The 27,400-nt window shown below is 31.7% G+C and overlaps 3 protein-coding genes across 3 annotated transcripts in view; all 3 read left to right on the forward strand.

Annotated features, from left to right (window-relative positions):
- The first annotated feature begins 7,131 nt into the window (after positions 1-7,131).
- On the forward strand, positions 7,132-7,607 carry LOC135125537 (uncharacterized). Its single transcript, XM_064051199.1, has 2 exons — positions 7,132-7,214; positions 7,271-7,607. Exons 1-2 carry the CDS (start codon positions 7,132-7,134, stop codon positions 7,605-7,607), a joined length of 420 nt encoding a protein of 139 aa, XP_063907269.1.
- Positions 7,608-11,034: 3,427 nt separating this feature from the next.
- LOC135125538 (uncharacterized) lies at positions 11,035-18,875 on the forward strand. The gene is made up of 4 exons (XM_064051200.1): positions 11,035-11,222; positions 11,280-11,598; positions 18,597-18,608; positions 18,684-18,875. Exons 1-4 carry the CDS (start codon positions 11,140-11,142, stop codon positions 18,873-18,875), a joined length of 606 nt encoding a protein of 201 aa, XP_063907270.1. The 5' UTR covers positions 11,035-11,139.
- LOC135125115 (cadherin-99C) overlaps positions 13,765-27,400 on the forward strand; it is a 119,334-nt gene continuing 105,698 nt past the window's right edge. Inside the window, exon 1 of the mRNA XM_064050466.1 lies at positions 13,765-14,040. The gene's annotated coding sequence lies outside the window, so the exon portion shown is untranslated. The remainder of the gene's footprint in view (positions 14,041-27,400) is intronic.

Genomic DNA, 27,400 nt, shown 5'->3' on the forward strand with positions numbered 1-27,400 from the left:
ATTTTTCGACTTCTTAAATTTTACATTTTTGAATTTTCGATTTTTTAATATTTAAATTCCCCATTTTTCGATTTCTCAATGTTTCGATTTTTCAGTTCTTTGAAGTCTCTATTCTTCAATTTTTCTATTTTTTTAATTTTTGGATTTTCGATTTCTCGGTTTTTCATTTTGACTTTTCGATTTTTAAGTTTTAGGTATTTTGATATTTTATATTTGAATTTGTCAAATTTTGACATTCCTGAATTTTTAGTTTTCCAATTATTTCTCAATGAATTTCTTTTTTATTTTCAAATTTCCCGACTTCCCAAAGTTTCAATTTTTCAGTTCTTCAGTTCTTCAATTTTTTGATTTTTCAATTATTCAATTTTTTAAGTTTACTCTTCGTTGGTTTTTCGACTTTTCGATTTCTCAATTTTTTAATTTTTCAATTTTTGGATTTTTCGTTCAATTTCGTAATTTTTCAGGTTTTCGATTCTTCAGTTTTCCTATTCTTCAATGTTTCTTCAATTTTTCGATAATTCAGTTTTGGGATCTGTCCCCACTCCTCCGCTTCCCTTTCCATCGTTAGTCGAGTGGAGGGGGAGTGCGTATCGTGTATATTTACCGCAACGTGCCGCCACCCATTCAGTTTATCCTCTGCTTGCACGATAAAGTTTTCCAAGATGTACAAAATTTTACCTTTCGTCCCCGACGTTGAATTTGCTTTGCCGAATTTACCCGTGGAGCTTTGGGCCGTCATCTTGAGGTAAGTCATATTTTTATTTTTATTGTAATTTTTTACTAATATTGTGTTTGTTTCAGGTGTTTGGACCCTGCTTCACTTCTAGCTGCTGTCAGCTCCAACGACCGGTGGAAACACATCGCCCAGGGAGATCCTGTTTTGAGGAAGACCATCAAGGACCAGAGGGTGTTGGAGAAACGAAGACGCCGAGAAGAGATGCTTAATTCAGGGCTCTTGGTTTCCGTAACCAGAAATGGACCCGGAGGAGTGTTTGGACCCAACGCTACCAAAATTGTTCGAAGACAGGTTCCAGTTACCACCGTGGAAAAAAGGAAACATCGTCAAAACAAAGACGCTGGACCTCTTCGCAAAAAAATATTGCAAGAAGTGAAAATAATGAGATGTTAATTAAACCATTGTAAATATTTTTAGTATGTATTTTTATTTTTTTTAAAGTAAGAATATTTTTGTTACTGGCAGTCCAAACACATTGTATATAATTAATTTAATAAAATAATTAAGTCAATCAATTTTGTGTTGTCTTTAATTAAGCTAAAAATTAAACTCGTTACTTAAGAACGCATTAGAAAAGAAATGGAAAAGGACAAATATTAACTCAAACTGCTATAGAAATACAGAAGTGGAACGGTGACAAGCTTTTCCAGGGGTTAAAAAAAAATCTTAATTATAAATAAGAAGTGAAGAAGTGCAATAGGCGCTGAAGTAAATGAAAAATCACAAACCACCCGGTAAATACGAACTACTAACGGAAATAATAAGTGGAGATTAAGCCAGAGAAAAACTAGATGACATCTTTAACATGTGTCTTACTCAAGGAAAAATACCACAAGGAATATCAAGATCGAGAGTCTTTAAAATCGAACAGTTAAAAATGGAAAAATTGTTAAATCGATAGATCCGAATCTCGACAAATCGAATATTCAAGAAATTGAAAAATCGAAAATTAAAAACTCGGAAAATTGAAAAATCTAAAAGTCGAAGAATTGAAATATTGGGAAATCACAAAGCAGAAAGAAATATCCAAAAATTTAGAAATTAAAAAATTGGAAAATTGAGAAATCGAGAAACCAAAAAAGCGAAGTCGAAAAATCGAAAAATTGAAGAATTTAAGAACTGAAAAATCGAAATTTTGAGAAGTCGAGAAATAGGAAAATCAAATGTAGATCAATTGAGAAAATTTAGTAACGTCAAAATTTGAAAAATTGAAAAATAGAAATACTGAAGAAAAATATCCAAAAAATTGGGAAATAAAAAAATTGGAAAAGTCGGAAATCGAAAAACTAAAAAAACAATGTCGAAAAAGCTTAGCTTAAAAAATCGGAAAACTGAAAAATAAGAAAATCTGAAAATGAAAAAATTGAAGAATTGAAAAAATCGAAACTGTGGGAAGTCGAGAAATGGGAAAACAAAAAATGAGGTTAGTTCGGAAATCGGAAACTGAAAATTTTGAATCGTCAAAATTTGAAATTTTAAAAAATCGTAAAATTGAAGAGGACAAAAATTGAGAAGTCGAATCACTGAAACATCGGAAAATTGAGAAATCGAAAAATAAAAAAAATCGAAATTTGAACAATTGATAAAATTGAAAAAGTCCACAATTGAAATACATATAATTAGATTTTTCATTTTTTCTATTTTTCAGTTTCCCAATTTTTCAATTTATCGTTCTCTTTTCATTTAAAATTTTCCGATTTTGTGATTTTAGTCTACTTCGATTTCTCAATTATTAGATTTTTCGACTTCTTAAATTTAACATTTTTGAATTTTCGATTTTTTAATATTTAAATTCCCCATTTTTCGATTTCTCAATGTTTCGATTTTTCAGTTCTTTGAAGTCTCTATTCTTCAATTTTTCTATTTTTTTAAATTTTGGATTTTCGATTTCTCGGTTTTTCATTTTGACTTTTCGATTTTTAAGTTTTAAGTATTTTGATATTTTATATTTTAATTTGTCAAATTTTAACATTCCTGAATTTTTAGTTTTCCAATTATTTCTCAATGAATTTATTTTTCATTTTCAAATTTCCCGACTTCCCAAAGTTTCAATTTTTCAGTTCTTCAGTTCTTCAATTTTTTGATTTTTCAATTATTCAATTTTTTAAGTTTACAATTTTTCTACGTTGCTTTTTCGACTTTTCGATTTCTCAATTTTTTTATTTTTCAATTTTTGGATTTTTCGTTCAATTTCGTAATTTTTCAGGTTTTCGATTCTTCAGTTTTCCTATTCTTCAATGTTTCTTGAATTTTTCGATAATTCAGTTTTGGGATTTGTCCCCACTCCTCCGCTTCCCTTTCCATCGTTAGTCGAGTGGAGGGGGAGCGCGTATCGGGTATATATACCGCAACGTGCCGCCACCCATTCAGTTTATCCTCTGCTTGCACGATAAAATTTACCAAGATGTACAAAATTTTATCTTTCGTCCCCGACGTTGAATTTGCTTTGCCGAATTTACCCGTGGAGCTTTGGTCCATCATCTTGAGGTAAGTCATATTTTAATTTTTGTTGTAAATTTTTTACTAATATTGTGTTTGTTTCAGGTGTTTGGACCCTTCTTCACTTCTAATCGCTGTCAGCTCCAACGACCTGTGGAAACACATCGCCCAGGGAGATCCCGTTTTGAGGAAGACCATCAAGGGCCAGAGGGTGTTGGAGAAACGAAGACGCCGAGAAGAGATGCTTAATCCAGGGCTCCTGATTTCCGTAACCAGAAATGGACCCGGAGGAGTGTTTGGACCCAACGGTACCAAAATTGTTCGAAGACAGGTTCTAGCACGAGGACCAGTTACCACCGTGGAAAAAAGGAAATGTCAAAACAAAGACGCTGGACCTTTTCGTAAAAAAATAATTCAAGAAGTGAAAATGATGAGATGTTAATAAAACCATTGTAATTTTTTTTTTTTTTTATTTTATTTTAAGTAAGAATATTTTTGTTACTGACAGTCCAAACATGTTGTATATAATTAATTTAATAAAATAATTAATTTTATTAATTTTGTGTTGTCTTTATTTAGGCTAAAAATTAAACTCGTTAGTTAAGGACGCATTAGAAAAGAAATGGAAAAGGACAAATATTAATCCAAACTGCTATAGAAATACAGAAGTGGAACGGAGACAAGCTTTTCTAGGAGTTAAAAAAAAAATCTTAAATACAAATAAGAAGTGAAGAAGTGCAATTGGGGCTGAAATAAATGAAAATTCACAAACCATCCGGTAAATACGAACCACTAACAGAAATAATAACTGGAAATGAAGCCAGAGAATAACTAGATGACATCTTTAACATGTCTCTTACTCAAGGAAGAATACCATAAGTAATATCAAGATCAAGATTTTTTAGCAACAAAAAAATCAATATCGTAACTATAAACACAAAAAAACACTATAATCTAATTCTGCCATATTCTGTTGTTCTGTATTATGAGGTATTGTACTATTGGAACACATTTTGAGCATTTATTTTAGTCTAAACTAACACAATCACTGCTTTCGAAACTGTGTTGTTTATGTGTTAACTATTTCTTTTTTGTTTTCGTTAAATTTTTTGGATTCGGAATGTTAACTTGTCTATTTCGAACGAGATTTATTTAACACGTCTTTGAGAAGAATAGTTAGTACTAGATTTCTATTCTCGAAAACGCTCGAAGATGACTGCAGAATCGTTGCTTCAAATACAGATAAGTTTAAATCAATTTCGAGAAATTACAACCACAGTTTATTTAGGAAGAAGCTCGCAGATGTTAAGACAATTAAAACAACCAAAAACATAACATAGTTCCAACTGACCGCGGCCGCACTCTGTCCCCACTCCTCCGCTTCCCTTTCCATCGTTAGTCGAGTAGAGGGGGAGCGCCTATCGGGTATATATACCGCAACGTGCCGCCACCCATTCAGTTTATCCTCTGCTTGCACGATAAAATTTACCAAGATGTACAAAATTTTACCTTTCGTCCCCGACGTTGAATTTGCTGTGCCGAATTTACCCGTGGAGCTTTGGGCCATCATTTTGAGGTAAGTCATATTTTTATTTTTGTTGTAAATTTTTACTAATATTGTGCTTGTTTCAGGTGTTTGGACCCTACTTCACTTCTAGCTGCTGCCAGATCCAACGACTGGTGGAAACACATCGCCCAGGGAGATCCTATTTTGAGGACGACCATCAAGGACCAGAGGGTGTTGGAGAAACGAAGACGCCGAGAGGAGATGCTTAATCCAGGGCTCCTGGTTTCCGTAACCAGAAATGGACCCGGAGGAGTGTTTGGACCCAACGGTACCAAAATTGTTCGAAGACAGGTTCCCGCACGAGGACCAGTTACCACCGTGGAAAAAAGGAAACGTGGAAACAAAGATGCTGGACCTCTTCGCAAAAAAATAATTCAAGAAGTGAAAATAATGGGATGTTAATAAAACCATTGTAAATATTTTTTGTATTTTTATTTTATTTAAAGTAAGAATATTTTTGTTACTGGCATTCCAAGCATATTGTATATAATTAATTTAATAAAATAATTAATTCAATTAATTTTGTGTTGTCTTTAATTAAGTTAAAAATTAAACTCGTTACTTAAGAAAGCATAAGAAAAGATATGGAAAAGGACAAATATTAACTCAAACTGCTATAGAAATACAGAAGTGAAACGGAGACAAGCTTTTGCAGGAGTTAAAAAAAATCTTAGTTATAAATAAAAAGTGAAGAAGTGCAGTAGGGGCTGAAGTAAATGAAAAATCACAAACCACCCGGTAAATACGAACCACTAACAGAAATAATAACTGGAAATGAAGCCAGAGAATAACTAGATGACATCTTTAACATGTGTCTTAGTCAAGGAAAAATACCACAAGAAATATTAAGATCAAGAGTCTTTAAAATCGAACAGTTAAAAATGGAAAAATTGATAAATCGGGACATCCGAATCTCGACAAATCGAATATTCAAAAAATTGAAAAATCGAAAGTTTAAAAACTCGGAAAATTGAAAAATTTAAAAGTCGAAGAATCGAAATATTGGGAAATCACAAAGCTGAAAGAAATATCCAAAAATTGAGAAATTAAAACAAAATTGGAAAATTGAGAAGTCGAAAACCAAAAAAGCGAAGTCGAAAAATCGAAAAATAGAAGAATTGAAGAACTGAAAAATCGAAATTTTGAGAAGTCGAGAAATAGGAAAATCAAAAGTAGATTAATTGAGAAAATTTAGCAACGTTAAAATTTGTAAAATTCAAAAATAGAAATACTGAAGAAAAATATCCAAAAAATTGAGAAATTAAAAAATTGGAAAAGTCGGAAATCGAAAAACTAAAAAAACAAAGTCTAAAGTGCTTAGCTTAAAAAATCGAAAAACCGAAAAATAAGAAAATCTGAAAATGAAAAAATTGAAGAATTGAAAAAATCGAAACTGTGGGAAGTCGAGAAATGGGAAAACAAAAAAAGTGGTTAGTTCGAAAATCGGAAACTGAAAATGTTGAATCGTCAAAATTTGAAATTTTAAAAAATCGTAAAATTGAAGAGGACAAAAATTGAGAAATCGGATCACTGAAACATCGAAAAATTGAGAAATCGAAAAATAAAAAAAATCGAAATTTGAACAATTGATAAAATTGAAAAAGGCCACAATTGAAATATGAATAGATTTTTAATTTTTTCAATTTTTCAATTTTTCAATTTATCGTTCTCTTTTCATTTAAAATTTTCCAATTTTTCGATTTTAGTCTACTTCGATTTCTCAATTATTAGATTTTTCGGCTTCTTAAATTTTACATTTTTGAATTTTCGATTTTTTAATGTTTAAATTCTCCATTTTTCGATTTCTCGATTTTTCGATTTTCCTGTTCTTTGAAATCTCTATTCTTCAATTTTTCGATTTTTTAAATTTTGGATTTTCGATTTTTCGGTTTTTCATTTTGATTTTTAAGTTTTAGGTATTTTGATATTTTATATTTTAATTTTTCAAATTTTGACATTCCCGAATTTTTAGTTTTCCAATTATTTCTCAATGAATTTATTTTTTATTTTCAAATTTCCCGACTTCCCAAAGTTTCAATTTTTCAGTTCTCCAGTTCTTCAATTTTTTTATTTTTCAATTATTCAATTTTTTAAGTTTACAATTTTTCGACGTTGCTTTTTCGACTTTTCGATTTCTCAATTTTTTAATTTTTCAATTTTTGGATTTTTCGTTCAATTTCGTAATTTTTCAGGTTTTCGATTCTTCAGTTTCCCTATTCTTCAATTTTTCTTCAGTTTTTCGATAATTCAGTTTTGGGATCTGTCCCCAATCCTCCGCTTCACTTTCCATCGTTAGTCGAGTGGAGGGGGGCGCGTATCGGGTATATATACCGCAACGTGCCGCCACCCATTCAGTTTATCCTCTGCTTGCACGATAAAATTTACCAAGATGTACAAAATTTTACCTTTCGTCCCCGACGTTGAATTTGTTTTGCCGAATTTACCCGTGGAGCTTTGGGCCGTCATCTTGAGGTAAGTCATATTTTTATTTTTGTTGTAATTTTTTACTAATATTGTGTTTGTTTCAGGTGTTTGGACCCTTCTTCACTTCTAACTGCTGTCAGCTCCAACGACCTGTGGAAACACATCGCCCAGGGAGATCCCGTTTTGAGGAAGACCATCAAGGACCAGAGGGTGTTGGAGAAACGAAGACGCCGAGAGGAGATGCTTAATCCAGGGCTCCTGATTTCCGTAACCAGAAATGGACCCGGAGGAGTGTTTGGACCCAACGGTACCAAAATTGTTCGAAGACAGGTTCTAGCACGAGGACCAGTTACCACCGTGGAAAAAAGGAAATGTCAAAACAAAGACGCTGGACCTTTTCGTAAAAAAATAATTCAAGAAGTGAAAATGATGAGATGTTAATAAAACCATTGTAATTTTTTTTATATTTTTATTTTATTTTAAGTAAGAATATTTTTGTTACTGACAGTCCCAACATGTTGTATATAATTAATTTAATAAAATAATTAATTTTATTAATTTTGTGTTGTCTTTATTTAGGCTAAAAATTAAACTCGTTACTTAAGGACGCATTAGAAAAGAAATGGAAAAGGACAAATATTAATCCAAACTGCTATAGAAATACAGAAGTGGAACGGAGACAAGCTTTTCTAGGAGTTAAAAAAAAATCTTAAATACAAATAAGAAGTGAAGAAGTGCAATTGGGGCTGAAATAAATGAAAATTCACAAACCATCCGGTAAATACGAACTACTAACCGAAAAAATAAGTGGAAATGAAGCCAGAGAATAACTAGATGACACTTTTAACATGTGTCTTACTCAAGGAAGAATACCATAAGTAATATCAAGATCAAGATTTTTTAGCAACAAAAAAATCAATATCGTAACTATAAACACAAAAAAACACTATAATCTAATTCTGCCATATTCTGTTGTTCTGTATTATGAGGTATTGTACTATTGGAACACATTTTGAACATTTATTTTAGTCTAAACTAACACAATCACTGCTTTCGAAACTGTGTTGTTTATGTGTTAACTATTTTTTTTTGTTTTCGTTAAATTTTTTGGATTTGGAATGTTAACTTGTCTATTTCGAACGAGATTTATTTAACACGTCTTTGAGAAGAATAGTTAGTACTAGATTTCTATTCTCGAAAACGCTCGAAGATGACTGCAGAATCGTTGCTTCAAATACAGATAAGTTTAAATCAATTTCGAGAAATTACAACCACAGTTTATTTAGGAACAAGCTCGCAGATGTTAAGACAATTAAAACAACCAAAAACATAACATAGTTCAAACTGACCGCGGCCGCACTCTGTCCCCACTCCTCCGCTTCCCTTTCCATCGTTAGTCGAGTGGAGGGGGAGCGCCTATCGGGTATATATACCGCAACGTGCCGCCACCTATTCAGTTTATCCTCTGCTTGCACGATAAAATTTACCAAGATGTACAAAATTTTACCTTTCGTCCCCGACGTTGAATTTGCTTTGCCAAATTTACCCGTGGAGCTTTGGTCCATCATTTTGAGGTAAGTCATGTTTTTATTTTTGTTGTAAATTTTTTACTAATATTGTGTTTGTTTCAGGTGTTTGGACCCTACTTCACTTCTAGCTGCTGCCAGATCCAACGACCTGTGGAAACACATCGCCCAGGGAGATCCTATTTTGAGGACGACCATCAAGGACCAGAGGGTGTTGGAGAAACGAAGACGCCGAGAGGAGATGCTTAATCCAGGGCTCCTGATTTCCGTAACCAGAAATGGACCCGGAGGAGTGTTTGGACCCAACGGTACCAAAATTGTTCGAAGACAGGTTCCCGCACGAGGACCAGTTACCACCGTGGAAAAAAGGAAACGTCGTCAAAACAAAGACGATGGACCTCTTCGCAAAAAAATAATGCAAGGAGTGAAAATAATGAGATGTTAATTAAACCATTGTAAATATTTTTAATATGTATTTTATTATTTTTTTAAAGTAAGAATATTTTTGTTACTGGCGGTCCAAACACATTGTATATAATTAATTTAATAAAATAATTAAGTCAATCAATTTTGTGTTGTCTTTAATTAAGCTAAAAATTAAACTCGTTACTTAAGAACGCATTAGAAAAAGAAATGGAAAAGGACAAATATTAACTCAAACTGCTATAGAAATACAGAAGTGGAACGGTGACAAGCTTTTCCAGGGGTTAAAAAAAAATCTTAATTATAAATAAGAAGTGAAGAAGTGCAATAGGCGCTGAAGTAAATGAAAAATCACAAACCACCCGGTAAATACGAACTACTAACGGAAATAATAAGTGGAAATTAAGCCAGAGAAAAAATAGATGACATCTTTAACATGTGTCTTACTCAAGGAAAAATACCACAAGGAATATCAAGATCAAGAGTCTTTAAAATCGAAGAGTTAAAAATGGAAAAATTGATAAATCGATAGATCCGAATCTCGACAAATCGAATATTCAAAAAATTGAAAAATCGAAAATTTAAAAACTCGGAAAATTGAAAAATCTAAAAGTCGAAGAATCGAAATATTGAGAAATCACAAAGTTGAAAGAAATATCCAAAAATTGAGAAATTAAAAAAAAATTGGAAAATTGAGAAATCGAAAACCAAAAAAGCGAAGTCGAAAAATTGAAGAATTGAAGAACTGAAAAATCGAAATTTTGAGAAGTCGAGAAATAGGAAAATCAAAAGTAGATTAATTGAGAAAATTTAGCAACGTCAAAATTTGAAAAATTGAAAAATAGAAATATTGAAGAAAAATATCCAAAAAATTGAGAAATTAAAAAATTGGAAAGGTCGGAAATCGAAAAACTAAAAAAACAAAGTCGAAAAAGCTTAGCTTAAAAAATCGAAAAACTGAAAAATAAGAAAATCTGAAAATGAAAAAATTGAAGAATTGAAAAAATCGAAACTATGGGAAGTCGAGAAATGGGAAAACAAAAAAAGAGGTTAGTTCGGAAATCGGAAACTGAACATTTTTAATCGTCAAAATTTGAATTTTTAAAAAATCGTAAAATTGAACAGGACAAAAATTGAGAAGTCGAATCACTGAAACATCGGAAAATTGAGAAATCGAAAAATAAAAAAATTGAAATTTGAACAATTGATAAAATTGAAAAAGCCCACAATTGAAATATGAATAGATTTTTCATTTTTTCTATTTTTCAGTTTCCCAATTTTTCAATTTATCGTTCTCTTTTCATTTAAAATTTTCCGATTTTGTGATTTTAGTCTACTTCGATTTCTCAATTATTAGATTTTTCGACTTCTTAAATTTTACATTTTTGAATTTTCGATTTTTTAATGTTTAAATTCTCCATTTTTCGATTTCTCGATTTTTCGATTTTTCAGTTCTTTGAAGTCTCTATTCTTCAATTTTTCGATTTTTTAAATTTTAGATTTTCGATTTCTCGGTTTTTCATTTTGACTTTTCGATTTTTAAGTTTAGGTATTTTGATATTTTATATTTTAATTTGTCAAATTTTGACATTCCTGAATTTTTAGTTTTCCAATTATTTCTCAATGAATTTATTTTTTATTTTCAAATTTCCCGACTTCCCAAAGTTTCAATTTTTCAGTTCTTCAGTTCTTCAATTTTTTGATTTTTCAATTATTCAGTTTTTTAAGTTTACAATTTTTCGACGTTGCGTTTTCGACTTTTCGATTTCTCAATTTTTTAATTTTTCAATTTTTGGATTTTTCGTTCAATTTCGTAATTTTTCAGGGTTTCGATTCTTCAGTTTTCCTGTTCTTCAATGTTTCTTCAATTTTTCCGATAATTCAGTTTTGGGATCTGTCCCCACTCCTCCGCTTCCCTTTCCATCGTTAGTCGAGTGGAGGGGGAGCGCGTATCGGGTATATATACCGCAACGTGCCGCCACCCATTCAGTTTATCCTCTGCTTGCACGATAAAATTTACCAAGATGTACAAAATTTTACCTTTCGTCTCCGACGTTGAATTTGCTTTGCCGAATTTACCCGTGGAGCTTTGGTCCATCATCTTGAGGTAAGTCATATTTTAATTTTTGTTGTAAATTTTTTACTAATATTGTGTTTGTTTCAGGTGTTTGGACCCTTCTTCACTTCTAACTGCTATCAGCTCCAACGACCTGTGGAAACACATCGCCCAGGGAGATCCCGTTTTGAGGAAGACCATCAAGGACCAGAGGGTGTTGGAGAAACGAAGACGCCGAGAAGAGATGCTTAATCCAGGGCTCCTGATTTCCGTAACCAGAAATGGACCCGGAGGAGTGTTTGGACCCAACGCTACCAAAATTGTTCGAAGACAGGTTCCAGCACGAGGACCAGTTACCACCGTGGAAAAAAGGAAACGTCGTCAAAACAAAGACGATGGGCCTCTTCGCAAAAAAATAATTCAAGAAGTGAAAATAATGAGATGTTAATAAAACCATTGTAATATTATTTGTATTTTTATTTTATTTAAAGTAAGAATATTTTTGTTTCTGGCAGTCCAAACATATTGTATATAATTAATTTAATAAAATAATTAATTCAATTAATTTTGTGTTGTCTTTAATTAAGTTAAAAATTAAACTCGTTACTTAAGAACGCATAAGAAAAGAAATGGAAAAGGACAAATATTAACTCAAACTGCTATAGAAATACAGAAGTGAAACGGAGACAAGCTTTTCCAGGAGTTAAAAAAAAATCTTAATTAGAAATAAGAAGTAAAGAAGTGCAATAGGCGCTGAAGTAAATGAAAAATCACAAACCACCCGGTAAATACGAACTACTAACGGAAATAATAAGTGGAGATTAAGCCAGAGAAAAACTAGATGACATCTTTAACATGTGTCTTACTCAAGGAAAAATACCACAAGGAATATCGAGATCAAGAGTCTTTAAAATCGAACAGTTAAAAATGGAAAAATTGATAAATCGATAGATCCGAATCTCGACAAATCGAATATTCAAAAAATTGAAAAATCGAAAATTTAAAAACTCGGAAAATTGAAAAATCTAAAAGTCGAAGAATCGAAATATTGAGAAATCACAAAGTTGAAAGAAATATCCAAAAATTGAGAAATTAAAAAAAAATTGGAAAATTGAGAAATCGAAAACCAAAAAGCGAAGTCGAAAAATTGAAGAATTGAAGAACTGAAAAATCGAAATTTTGAGAAGTCGAGAAATAGGAAAATCAGAAGTAGAGTAATTGAGAAAATTTAGCAACGTCAAAATTTGAAAAATTGAAAAATAGAAATACTGAAGAAAAATATCAAAAAAATTGAGAAATTAAAAAATTGGAAAAGTCGGAAATCGAAAAACTAAAAAAACAAAGTCGAAAAAGCTTAGCTTAAAAAATCGAAAAACTGAAAAATAAGAAAATCTGAAAATGAAAAAATTGAAGAATTGAAAAAATCGAAACTGTGGGAAGTCGAGAAATGGGAAAACAAAAAAAGAGTAGTTCGGGAATTGGAAACTGAAAACTTTGAATCGTCAAAATTTGAAATTTTCAAAAATCGTACAATTAAAGAGGACAAAAATTGAGAAATCGGATCACTGAAACATCGGAAAATTGAGAAATCGAATAACAAAAAAAATCGAAATTTGAACAATTGATAAAATTGAAAAAGCCCAAAATTGAAATATAAATAGATTTTACATTTTTTCAAGTTTTCAGTTTTCCAATTTTTCAATTTATCGTTCTCTTTTCATTTAAAATTCTCCGATTTTTCGATTTTGGTCAACTTCGATTTCTCAATAATTAGATTTTTCGACTTCTTAAATTTTATATTTTTGAATTTTCGATTTTTTAATGTTTAAATTCCCCATTTTTCGATTTCTCGATTTTTCGATTTTTCAGTTCTTTGAAGTTTCTATTCTTCAATTTTTCGATTTTTTAAATTTTGGATTTTCGATTTTTAAGTTTTAGGTATTTTGATATTTCATATTTTAATTTTTCAAATTTTGACATTCCTGAATTTTTAGTTTTCCAATTATTTCTCAATGAATTTATTTTTTATTTTCAAATTTCCCGACTTCCGAAAGTTTAAATTTTTCAGTTCTTCAGTTCTTCAATTTTTTGATTTTTCAGTTATTCAATTTTTTAAGTTTACAATTTTTCGACGTTGCTTTTTCGACTTTTCGATTTCTCAATTTTTTTATTTTTCTTTTTTTGGATTTTTCGTTCAATTTCGTAATTTTTCAGGTTTTCGATTCTTCAGTTTTCCTGTTCTTCAATGTTTCTTCAATTTTTCGATAATTCAGTTTTAGGATCTGTCCCCACTCCTCCGCCTCACCAATTTTTAGTATTTTTATTTAATTTAAGGTAAGAAGAATATTTTTGTTACTAGCAGTCCAAACACACTGTACATAATTAACTTAATAAAATAATTAATTCAATTATTAATTTTGTGTTGTTTTTAATAAATTAAGCAAAAAATGAAGCTCATTCAGCAATAAGTCGAAATAAAGCTATATGCAACCAACCATTCGTTTTTCTATAGCTGGTCCCTCACTCATTCCGTCCATTTCCTCATCGCCAACCCACTGCACTCCATCTCGACATTCACTGCTTTACCTGGACAGTCACCTGGGTCAGGTCCGAAGCACCGCTACACAGATCCCCGAGGTAGACGTAGGTAGTACGACAGGTGCGGCAGCGCATTCTATAGTAATTTTTTTCGCCATCGAACAAAGTGCCTCATTTCCTCAACTCCGCGTGTGTTATGTGACATCAGTGTGTGCAAATTCCGAAAACCTCCGTCGCGTAAACAATGTGGCCCAGTGAGCGCAAAACCAAATTCAAAAAGTGATACACCCACGATATATGGATGTAAAACCCATCGCCTTTAAGCCAGAAGGTTAGTCAAAAATGCCTGACAGGGTTTCCGTCTTGACCCAGCGGTTAAATCACCGTCTGCCTGACCCCGATAGCGCCTTTACCCAGATCTTGGGCTATTTGGGTTGGTCGAGCTCAGGAGCGATTTTCGCGTAATTGAATGCATTGTTTTAAAGTTCACAAGTTGAGTTTGAGAAGGGAGGATTGTGTAAGGAGTTTGTGAAAGTGTACGAGATGTTGCGTTGGTAAATAGAGGTTCATTGAAGGGCGAAGATTTAATAAAGCTGATGGTATTTTTATGGGCGCGTTCTTTCCGGGTTTGATAATGGGTAATTATAAGTTGAGTGAATGGACAGCTGACTACTAGGCGACATTTGACCTCACGAAGTGTAAATAAAGAAGTGAGAAAGTTTTATGGTTGACTGTTGTAATTATCTTGTCTATATGTGTTTTATTGTTATTATATAATGGAATTATTGTGTGGTATTCTTACGTTTGTTCTATGCAAATAAATCGATACAACGGAAATAGTGTAGTTGAGACGAAAATGAAATCGATTTAATAAAACAAAAATCAAGGAAATTCTTTCTCAAATTACAGCTACTTACTTGAATAAATTTATATGTCATAAATATTCCGTCTCCTAAATGTTCTACTGTAACAAAGAGGTTTAATTAGTCCGTGAAAATATATTTTACGTTAAATACATAAAATACATTAGTTGAGAAAACTAATTTGAGAACCAACTTAACATTAGTACAAGTTTAATTTATTATTAACAATTGTCTTATAAAACGGTAAAATTAGTTGATGACGTTGGACTTACGATCTCGTCGCAAATTTATTTTAATCGAAGCCCTATTTTTTAGTATACATTTAGTAAAAAAATGATAATAATTGCTAAAATAAATGTGAATACTAGGTATATGAACTAATATCAAAGCTGTTGAAATTTAATAAATCGCATAAATTTCAACAATTAAATAAACATCAACCTAAAACTTTCCATTGCCACAAATAGATTTACAAGATTTGAAAAAGTGCAGTTGCATTTCAATTTCTGGAAAAATAAATCGAATATTAAATCAATATCGTGAAAGGTAAATGTACTGGAATTTCTGCTTAGAAAATATGGAGAAATTGTTGCAGATTTCATTTTTAAAAAAGTAAAATAATCTTGTAATTATTAATTTAAATACTAGGTGCAAGTGTAATTTAAATTAATAATGTAATAAAGTTACCTTCACTGACTTCATATTATAATTTATTACATATTACTTCTTTTCCACATATGTATCTGACTGCAAAACCGAACGTTCTGAATTCTTCTTTCTTAGTTCAAGTTTTAGCCCCGCCCACCCACCTTCTATTTTATTCTCTTTCTAACGATTTTATCTTGAAGTATATGTTCTTCTACAAAATCGTATTTTTTTTGTTATACTCCTTATTTACTATGACATTTATTTCTCATTACTGAAGAAAAACAATGACAGAACGGGTGGGTGGGCGGGGCTAAGTTTAACTTTTTCCTACAGAATATATATAAGCCAGCAATAGCCCCGCCCACCCACCCTCTCGTCACTCCAGTGATTACTCTTAATATTGTTCAGCTATTTACCAAAATCAATCTTATGTTAACAAGTACTAGCCCCGCCCACCCACCCTCTATTTTATTATAGAGTATCCTTGCAAAAATGTTGACGAGATCATCCCAAAATTATGTCAAGTAAAAACTCAACTCGAAGATGTTGGATATGTTTCATTGTACTTTCGGTACGAGGGACGTTCTGTGGAAACAATTTTTTATAAAACAAAAAAGTCAATTTTTTCGTGAAGTTTTTTTAATACGTTTTTTAAAATTCGCTCCATTTTTAAGGTGATTTTTAAAAAATTTGTGGATTTCTAAAGATTTTGACCATGATACCAGCGGATCAATTTACCATTTTAGATATGTTTTAAGTTTCTTGTTGTCGAAATAAGTCTACACATATTAAGAAAAAAACGACAAAATGTAGCCCCGCCCACCCACCCTATCTCAATTGTAATAAATTTTTCATTCGTTGTGAGATCGACGGACGGGGCTTAATTAAGATCCATATTTGTCTAGAAGTATTTATCATTTTAAACATGTTTTAAGTTTCTTGTTTTGAAAATACGACTGCGTATATTAAGAAACAAGACAAAATGGAAGCCCCGCCCACCCACCCTATCTCGTTTGTGGTGATTTTTTTAATCGCCGAGAGCCAAAGGGGCAAAATTTAACTGCAAAATCCTTATTAATTTTCTACAAGAAATGAACATATAAGACATGTTTTTGACTGTGGTCTTATTCAAAGAATGCTATGTATTCAAATAAAAAATTAAAACCAAAGATTAAGCTCCACCCATCTAAACAGTAATAAAGTTTTCATTGGTTCGCAGACCTAGGGGCAGAGCCTAAATGCAAAATCCACATTTCCTTACAAAAATTTGCCATTTTAAACGTGTTTTAAGAGTGTAAGAATAAAAAAATCATCACAATTGGGATGGGGTGGGTGGGCGGGGTTTATATTTAGCCTGTTTTTCTTAATATACATAGTATTCTTTGAACAACACGATACTCAAATTTTTATTTTTTTGGTAAAGAAATAAGTATTATGCAGTTAAGCTCCGCCCTCTTGGTTCATGCCGAATAAAAAAATCATCACAATTAAGATAGGGCGGGTGGGCGGGCTTACTTTTTGTCATTTTGTTTTAATACGTGTAGACTTATTTTCACAACATGAAACTTGAAACATGTTTAAAATGAAAAATTTATATTAGAAAATATCGATTTTGCAATTAGGCTCCGCCCATAATTGTTAAATTCATATTTCTTTGCAAAAATGTACAATTTTTACAACGTACATGTTCTCAGTTTCTTGTTGTGAAAAAATCCCTGCATATATGTTAAGAAAAAAAAGGCAAAATGTAGCCCCGCCCACCCACCCTATCTCAATTGTGATAAATTTTTCATTCGTTATCCGATCGAGGGGCGGGGCTTAATTACAAGATCCATATTTGTCTAGATGAATATATCATTCTAAACATGTTTTAAGTTTCTTGTTCTGAAAAGACGACTGCCTATATTAAGAAAAAAAGCAAAATATAAGCCCCGCCCACCCACCCTATCTCGTTCGTGATGATTTTTTTTAATCGCCGAGAGCCAAAGGGGCGAAATTTAATTGCAAAATCCTTATTACTTTTCTATAAGAAATTACCATGTAAGACATGTTTTTGACTGTGGTCTTATTCAAAGAATACTATGTATTCAAATAAAAAATTAAAACCAAAGATTAAGCTCCACCCATACCTGCCCCGATCTAAACAGTAATAAAGTTTTGATTGGTTCTCAGACCTAGGGGCGGAGCCTAAATGCTAAATTCATATTTCCTCACAAAAATTTGCCATTATGAACGTGTTTTAAGAGTGTAAGAATAAAAAATCATCACAATTGGGATGGGGTGGGTGGGCGGGGTTTATATTTAGCCTGTTTTTCTTAATATACATAGTATTCTTTGAAAAACACGATACTCAAATTTTCATTTTCTGGTAAAGAAATAAGTATTTTGCAGTTAAGCTCCGCCCTCTTGGTTCATGTCGAATAAAAAGGTCATCACAATTGAGACAGGGCGGGTGGGTGGGCTTACTTTTTGTCATTTTGTTTTAATACGTGTAGACTTATTTTTACAACATGAAACTTAAATGAAATGGAAAATTTATGTAAGAAAATATCGATTTTGCAATTAGGCTCCGCTCCATAGTGGTAAAATCTATATTTCTCAGTTTCTTGTTGTGAAAAAATGGCTACATATGTTAAGAAAAAAAAGGCAAAATATAAACCCCGCCCACCCGCCCATCTCAATTCTGATGATTTTTTTATTCGTCGTAAGCCGAGGGGCGGAGCTTAATTCTAAAATCCTTATTTTTCTAGGAGAAATTGCCATGTGAAATATGTTCTTCAGTAATCGTGTTATATATATGTGATTTATGAATCCGTGTTAACTTTTCACCCTTAGCATCTAGATTTTTGGAAAAAAAATCAACAAAATTAAATAGTACCATGGATTAGATAAATTCTTCCGGACAATTTGGATAAAACACAACAAAATTAGGGTTTCTCAAAGAATATTAACTTGTTTTTACCCTGTAATCTTTAACGTGTTGGAACAACTTTTCGAAATGACTGTTTTTCAGGAGAAACTATTCATTTTACGCAAATTAAAAAAAGTCGTACTCTAACGAGTTCCGACCTCAAGAAATGTTTCTTTAGCGAAGCAGAAGAAAATATCTCGTTCCACTTGTTTCAGTCTGTTGAATCCTCGCCAGATCTATTTTCTGATAGAAAAATCAAAAACCAAGTTTTCTCAAGGTACTATTTAAATTTTTGTAATATGTTGCACTTTAACACTTTCTAAACACGTCTGTTACGGCATTTAGCTCCTCGTAAATTACATATTTTTTACCGATGGCCTAATGCGGCGTAACAAAATTCCTCTTCATTATTACACAACAACTTCAAAATTTCGTTTTAACCGTGGAATTTAAACTTCTTTGCAGAGAAAGTTCACGGTAATTATAATTATTCACCCACAGTTGATTTTTCCCAAGTTTTTCACTTCTTCGTTGAATTATTACTAATCACAGCAATTTGCCAACGCAGACAGTACCGTCACAGCTCCTAGAAACAAGAATGAAAGTGGTGCATTTACGTCTTCAGGGTCAACATACTGGAAGAACAGACGATTAACATCTCGTGCTTTACTTATTGCGGTGATGCTGTATGCAGAAGAAACGTCTGTTAGCATCGTATCCGAGCTTCTGCTGTGTGATCATTAGTGGTCGCGTAAAGAGCGAACAAAGGACGTTTTTGCTTCCTGGCATATGTTGTGCGTGTTTGGAATAGGCTTTATTTAGCAATCAGCGGCTTATGGATTCACAAACTTTGTCTTTGAAAATTTATCTAGTGAAAATCGTCCCTACAGTGCTCATTGTTATGCAAATTTCGAACAGTTTCGCGGCGAGTTGGCTCATAAATATGTAATTAAGGAGGAAGCAGGAAATATAACTGTTGTATTTGTACAAATATAAAAGAATCTCGGATGGCAACGTGAGATATTTTTTAATTTTGGTGGTAATGTGGGAGCGTGGGTCATGGCGGAGGTTTATAATGTGTTATCAGATGATTTTTTAGTTTAGTGAATAGGGCCTGTGTGAGTTCATATTTTCTGGAATTATAACTGAAACTGACCGAACATAACCGGCATTCAGGCAAGAATTCTATCAATATGGCTGCTAAGTCACATAAAATGAAAAGAGGTTTTAAAAGAAAAGTAAAGTTACAAAGACTAAAATTATTAACAAAATGTTTTCAATATGATTATTATTTGTTTTTTTCAAGTTTTCAGCTTTGCAGTGTTTTGACTTTTAATTTTTCCTTTTTCAGTGTGAAATTTTTCAATTTTGCGATTTTAGAATTTTTCCATTTTTCAATTCTTGGATTTTAAACTTTTTCATTTTTTCAAGTAAAATTTTCAATTTTTCAACATTTAATTTTTCAATTTTTCGATGTTTCAATGTTACGTTTTTCGACTCTACAACTTTGACGATTCCATAGTTTGCCGATTTTGCAATTTTTGTGTTTTCCAATTTTTCGATCCGATTAATTTTTTTTTCTTTCCAATATTCTGATTCATTAATTTTTTCGATTTTTACTTTTTCAATGTTTCAATTTTTTCCGATCTTTTAGTTTGTCGATTTTTCAATTTTTCAATTTTTTTCAATTTTTTAGTTTTTCAATTTTTCAAAAAAATTGTTAAAATTGGTTCAATCGACTAAAAATTGGTATCAAATCGTAGATAATTCTCCACCAGTTACAAATCTGAAATCGACGTCAGGATATCCATTCCAATAAACACGAAAAATTAATTCAAAATTTTCAAAAATTTTCCAAAAAAATTGTTAAAATTTGTTCAATCGACCGAAAATTAGTGTAAAATTGTAGATAATCTTGCGCCATTTACAACTCCGAAATCGCCGTCACTATATCTGTTCCAAAAAATACGAAAAGTAAGTTCAAAATTTTCAAAAATTTTCCAAAAAAATTGTTAAAATCATTTCAACCGACCGAAAATTGGTGTTAAATTATAGATAATCTTCCGCCAGTTAAAAATCCGAAATTGGCTTCAAGACATCTATTGAAATAAAGGTAAAATATGATTCCAAATTTTTTTAAAAATTGTCCAAAAAATTGGTTAAATTTGGTTCTATCAACCGAAAATTGGTCTCAAATTTTAAATTAACTTCCGCCAGTTGCAAATCTGAAATCACCGTCAGAATATCTATTCCAGTAAACACGAAAAATGATTTCAAAAGTTTCAAAAAAATTTCAAAAAAATGGTTAATATTATTTCAATTGACCGAAAATTGATGTCAAATTGTAGATAATCTTCTGCCAGTTACAAATCCGAAATTGCCTTCAAGACATCTATCGAAATAAAGGCAAAATATGATTCCAAAATTAAAAAAAAAAAATCCAAAAAAATGGTTAAAATTTGTTCAATAGACCAAAAATTAGTGTCAAATTGTAGATAATTTTGCGCCATTTACAAATCCGAAATCGCCGTCACTATATCTGTTCCAATAAATACAAAAAGTATATTCAAAATTTTAAAAAAATTTCCAAAAAAGTGGTTAAAATCATTTCAACCACACCGAAAATTGGTGTTAAATTGTAGATAATCTTCTTCCAGTTAAAATTCCGAAATTGGTTTCAAGACATCTATTGAAATAAAGGTAAAATATGATTCCAAAATTTTCAAAAATTGTCAAAAAAATTGGTTAAAATTGGCTCAATCAACCGAAAATTGGTCTCAAATTTTAGATAATCTTCCGCCAGTTACAAATCTGAAATCACCGTTAGAATATCTATTCCAGTAAACACGAAAAATGAATTCAAAATTTTCAAAAATTTTCCAAAAAAATTGTTAATATTATTTCAATCGAACGAAAATTGGTGTCAAATTGTAGATAATCTTCTGCCAGTTACGAATCCGAAATTGCCTTCAAGACATCTATTGAAACAAAGGCACAACATCATTCCAAAATTTTCAAAAATTTTCCAAAAAAATGATTAAAATTTGTTCAATCGACCGAAAATTAGTGTCAAATTGTAGATAATCTAGCACTATTTACAACTCCGAAATCGCCGTCACTATATCTGTTCCAATAAATACGAAAAGTAAGTTCAAAATTTTCCAAAATTTTCCAAAAAAAAGGTTAAAATTATTTCAACCGACCGAAAATTGGTGTTAAATTGTAGATAATCTTCCGCCAGTTAAAACTCCGAAATAGGCTTCAAGACATCTATTGAAATAAAGGTAAAATATGATTCCCAAATTTTCAAAAATTGTCCAAAAATTGGTTAAAATTGGTTCAATCAACCGAAAATTGGTGTCAAATTGTAGATAATCTTCCGGTAGTTACAAACCTGAAATTGCCGTCAGGATGTCTGTTCCAATAAACACGAAAAGTGAATTCAAAATTTTCCAAAATTTTCCAAAAACATGGTTAAAAGTGGTTTAATTGACTGAAAATTGGTGTTAAATTGTGGATAATCTTCCGCCAGTTAAAAATCCGAAATTGCCTTCAAGACATCTATCGAAATAAAGGTAAAATATGATTCCCAAATTTTCAAAAATTGTCCAAAAATTGGTTAAAATTGGTTCAATCAACCGAAAATTGGTGTCAAATTGTAGATAATATTCCGGTAGTTACAAACCTGAAATTGGCGTCAGGATGTCTGTTCCAATAAACACGAAAAGTGAATTCAAAATTTTCCAAATTTTTCAAAAAGATGGTTAAAAGTGGTTCAATTGACTGAAAATTGGTGTTAAATTGTAGATAATCTTCCGCCAGTTAAAAATCCGAAATTGCCTTCAAGACATCTAACGAAAATAAAGGTAAAATATGATTCCAAAATTTTCAAAAGTTGTGCAAAAAATTCGTTAAAAGTGGTTCAATCAACCGAAAATTAGTGTCAAATTGTAGATAATCTTGCGCCATTTACAAATCCGAAATCGCCGTCACTATATCTGTTCCAATAAATGCGAAAAGTAAGTTCAAAATTTTCAAAAATTTTCCAAAAAAATGGTTAAAATCATTTCAACCGACCGAAAATTGGTATTAAAGTGTAAATAATCTTCCGCCAGTTAGAACTTCGAAATAGGCTTCAAGACATCTATTGAAATAAAGGTAAAATATGATTCCCAAAGTTTCAAGAATTGTCCAAAAATTGGTTAAAATTGGTTCAATCAAAGGAAAATTTGTTTCCAATTTTTAGATAATCTTCCGCCAGTTACAAAACTAAAATCGCCGTCAGGGTATCTGTTTCAATAAATACGAAAAGTGAGTTCAAAATTTTCAAAAATTTTCCAAAAAAGTGGTTAAAATTGGTTCAATCGACCGAAATTTGGTGTCAAATTGTAGATAATCTTCCCGTAGTTACAAACCTGAAATTGCCGTCAGGATATCTGTTCCAATAAACACGAAAAGTGAATTCAAAATTTTCAAAAATTTTCCAAAAAAATTTTTAAAATTGGTTCAATCGACCGAAAATTGGTGTCAAATTGTAAACAAATTTCCGCCAATAACAAATCCTAAATTACCGTTACGATGTCTGTAGCAATAAATACGAAAAGTGAACTCAAAATTTTCCAAAATTTGCCAAAAACATGGTTAAAATAATTTAAATCGACCGAAAATTGGTGTTAAATTGTAGATAATCTTCCGTCAGTTACAAATCTGAAATTGCCTTCGCGATATCTATTGAAATAAATATATAATATGATTCCAAAATTTTCAAAAAATTTCCAAAAAAATGGTTGAAATTGGTTCAATCGACGGAAAATTGGTTTCAAATTTTAGATAATCTTCTGCCAGTTACAAATCCGAAATTGCCTTCAAGATATCTATTGAAATAAAGGTAAAATATTATTCCAAAATTTTAAAAAATTGTCCAGAAAATTGGTTAAATTTGGTTCTATCAACCGAAAATTGGTCTCAAATTTTAAATTACCTTCAGCCAGTTACAAATCTGAAATCACCGTCAGAATATCTATTCCACTAAACACGAAAAATGAATTCAAAATTTTCAAAAATTTTCTAAACAAAATGGTTAATATTATTTCAATCGACCGAAAATTGATGTCAAATTGTAGATAATCTTCTGCCAGTATCTTCTGAATCCGAAATTAGCTTCAAGACATCTATTGAAATAAAGGCAAAACATAATTCCAAAATTTTTAAAAAATTTCCAAAAAAAATGGTTAAAATTTGTTCAATCGACCGAAAATTAGTGTCAAATTGTCGATAATCTTGCGTCATTTACAAATCCGAAATCGTCGTCACTATATCTGTTCCAATAAATACGAAAAGTCAGTTCAAAATTTTCAAAAATTTTCCAAAAAAATGGTTAAAATCATTTCAACCGACCGAAAATTGGTGTTACATTGTAGATAATCTGCCGCTAGTTACAAACCCAAAATTGTCTTCAACACATCTTTTGAAATAAAGGTAAAATATGATTCCAAAATTTTCAAAAATTGTCAAAAAAATTGGTTAAAATTGGCTTAATCAACCGAAAACTGGTTTCAAATTTTAGATAATCTTCCGCCAGTTACAAAACTAAAATCGCCGTCAGGGTATCTGTTCCAATAAATACGAAAAGTGAGTTGAAACTTTTCAAAAATTTTCCAAAAACATGGTTAAAACTGATTTAATCGACTGAAAATTGGTGTCAAATTGTTGATAACCTTCCGTCAGTTACAAATCTGAAACCGCCGTCCCGATATCCGTTCCAATAAATAAAAAAACAGTGAATTCAAAATTTTCAAAAATTTATCAAAAAAATTGCTAGAATTGGACCAATAAATCGAAAGTTGGTGTCAAATTTTAGGTGATCTCCCGCTACTTAGAAATCTGAATCGCTGTCATGATATCTGGTCCAATAAACACAAAATTTAAAATCAAAATTTCCAAAAATTTTCCAAACAAATTTGAACGTTTATTATATTTTTGTATAATATTAAAAAATGATTAAAATACGTTTCACTGAGATGACGTGATTAAATTGTTAGTGGGTATGATTAGCCAAATTTTGGTTAGCATTTAGCCATCTACATGATATTTCTAACATATTTACAAAATTTGACAACAATCGGTCCAACAGTTTTGAAGAATACGCGTCTAACAAAAATTGATACACACACCAGACAGACAGACACACGGAAACTGGAGACTACTTTTTTCAAAAGAAAACCGAGAGAGAAGCCACACCCATCCCTTTCGATCTCAACCGTGCTGAATTTTTCATTCGTTGTTAGACCGAGGGGCGGAGCCTAATTACAAAATCGATATTTCCCTATACAAATTTACCGGTTTAAACAGATGTTAAGTTTCTTGTTATGACTACACATATTAAGAAAAAAAAGGCTTAATATAATAGGAGTAGGTAGTTTACAATAAAATAGGTCTTTTATTCCGAATATGTTAAAAAGTGGTAAAGAATTTCATTCATGCGTGTATTAAAGACAAAAGCACGTAAATAAAACTATAATTTGACGACATTTACTGCTTGTTTGCCTCCATATTTTCGGTTTTTTTAACGCATATTTTCCGAGATCTTGTGATAATCATCTAAGATACGATAAACTAATAGCAACACGCGACTCCACAAATCTAGAAAAAAATTAACATTGAAATAACGAAAACGAACAACTTTACTAAAAACAAAGATTGTTATCAACTGTGGAAAGCTGAAGAACCGTTCCAAGGGGTTTGGCAAAAATATGAGTGCTGAAGCGTCCCGTATTGTTGAAGATTATCAATGTTGTCAATATAAATGAGAACAATAAACGAATAAAAATCAAAAAGTTATATTACTATTTTCCCTAATGATGTTGTTCATCTGGATCAACCTTGAAACTGTCGTACCGCTCCCAAAAAAGTTTTACTTTTTTAACAAGGCAAAATAAACCATAACCAATTTTAGATTTATAACCACACAAAATCCGTGTACAAGTTAAAATGAAATCATCCTTAACCTTCTCATAAAACTAAATATGACGTCAAATCAAAGTTTGTGGACTTGCTATTTATACAGACACCACGTAACAACCAAAAAATGTGCGACCATTGAAACTAGAATCAGCTTCTTTTAGAAAGTACCCGCGGTACGAGCACCTCGAAACCAAACAAACCAATTCCACAAATCCCACGACGATTTTAAAAAATGCATCACCTACGTATAATGTAGGTTTTTGTAATGACCTTTCTCGCCCGACAACTCAATTTATAAAATATCGAAACCACCAAAAACCGCTCTTGCAACATCACCATAAACCAGAATCACCATTTCCTTGCCATTACGAAATAGTCGGATTAAGGCAAATTAAGGAGCGGAAATTCTCAACGTTTTGTGTTTAGCACGAAACAAAAAATTAACGACGTTTCCTTGTAGTTTTATTGATGAAAAGTAGTACCACGACATCTCGTGCTCCTCGTAACGGTACTCTAGTCTCATTCGTGTCCCGTATGTTGTGCGTTCGTCTTTTCTCTTTGAATGTCTCCACAAAACATTCTTTAGATGATAATTAGGCGTCCGTTAGGTGATAATAGTATTGTAATAGTTGCAAATTTATGCGGAGTTGTGTAATAATAGACGTTCAGACTTAAAAGGAAAGGCTAGAGATGGTCAGGTTTTATCGGTGGCAGGCATTTCCTGTGGCTGTTTCATCATTTTATTCAAAGCAAAATAAAGATTTTGACTGGTGGTTCGTAATGGCGTCGGAAAGCTATGTGAAAAACGTTAATAGGAGCAATTTATATGCAACAGGAAACCGTTTTTCCAGATGAGTAAAAATTTTGCCGGACGCCGAGTGTAAATTTTCACTTTATAATGACACAGGTGACAACGTAATTGATACGTGTCTGTAATCGCGCGTATTACCTAAGTATTACAATAATAATACAGCGAGTGACACATTTTCAATTTCACCTTACGAATTGCTGAAATTATATGAACCGTTAATGCGCATATTTACTTTAAGACGAGCGATTAGCAACACAAATCAACTCATAGTAGGTCATCGTCTTGCCCACATTGAGTCAGGTGTCGGAAAAATGCGCTTATTTAAGCATACGCAAGCAATTGTTACTTAATGATAAACAAGGAGCTGCTGCAACACTTTCGTTAAATTAACAATCCAATCACCTATTTTGACGAAATTTTCACCTGTGGAAAAAATAATACGGACAAACAACATGTGGTGACACTGAAAACTAAAAAGTTCTCAAAGAAAAAACTGAGAATGAGTTTCCTTTGAGCAAAAAATAGTGCCGTGTGCTAAATGTAAATGTAATAATTATTCGAAATTGACTTTCACGTTAAAATGTAAATCAGTTTTAATATTGTATTTGCCTCTCTAATTTTGCGATAATGAGTCCACATCTGTAGCCGAAAAAATTGCAAAGTGAAATACGCCCAATTTCTTATTTTAGTTGTATTACCATTTATTATTTATTTATCTTGCGTTGATACATATCATTATTATCATCAGTTTATTGGAGATCATCCTTCAAATAACCTTACATGATCAAGCCATTAAATTAAATCCGATAATCATGAAGAGAGGCATCTTTCAAGGAGATTTCTTCAGTTCGCTATGGTTCTGCCTGGTAATAACAATAAACCTTCTGTCTGACATTCTCAACAGCTGCAACTATGGTTTCAATAACGCAGAGTATAAGTTACTTGTTATATATGGTTGATTTAAAGTTATATAATATATACAAAATATCAGTTAACCAGCTCGTCTATAATACTAAAATACAGGTGTTCTTTTATTTGACACAACCTCTCTAACAATTTGATGACGTCATTTCAAAGACTTCTGTGGTGTACGAATCCACTTTGAGTTTTTCCCTAACCGTCCAAATTTTTGCAAAAACAATCCACGATATCAGTTTTTAAACCTTCTCGGAAACCTCAAAGAAAAAACATGGTTAAAATTGTTTTTGCAAGGAAATATGGATTTTGCAATTATGGGGCGGCGCCTAATTGCAAAATTAATATTTCCTTATACAAACTTTCCATTTTAAAAATGTTTTAAGTTTCATGTCGTGAAAAGAAGTCTACACATACTAAAACAAAAAAGCAAAATATAAGCCCGCCCACCCGCCCTGTCTCAATTGTGATCATTTTTTTTATTCACCGTGAACCAAGAGGGCGGAGGTGAACTGCAAAAAACTTATTTCTTTACAAGAAATTAAAAACATGTTTTTGAGTATCGTGTTGTTCAAAGAAT

Source organism: Zophobas morio, unplaced genomic scaffold (assembly GCF_036711695.1).
Source record: "Zophobas morio isolate AGI-343-1 ecotype UQ-CSIRO unplaced genomic scaffold, CSIRO_AGI_Zmor_V1 ptg000008l, whole genome shotgun sequence".
Taxonomy (NCBI): domain Eukaryota; kingdom Metazoa; phylum Arthropoda; class Insecta; order Coleoptera; family Tenebrionidae; genus Zophobas; species Zophobas morio.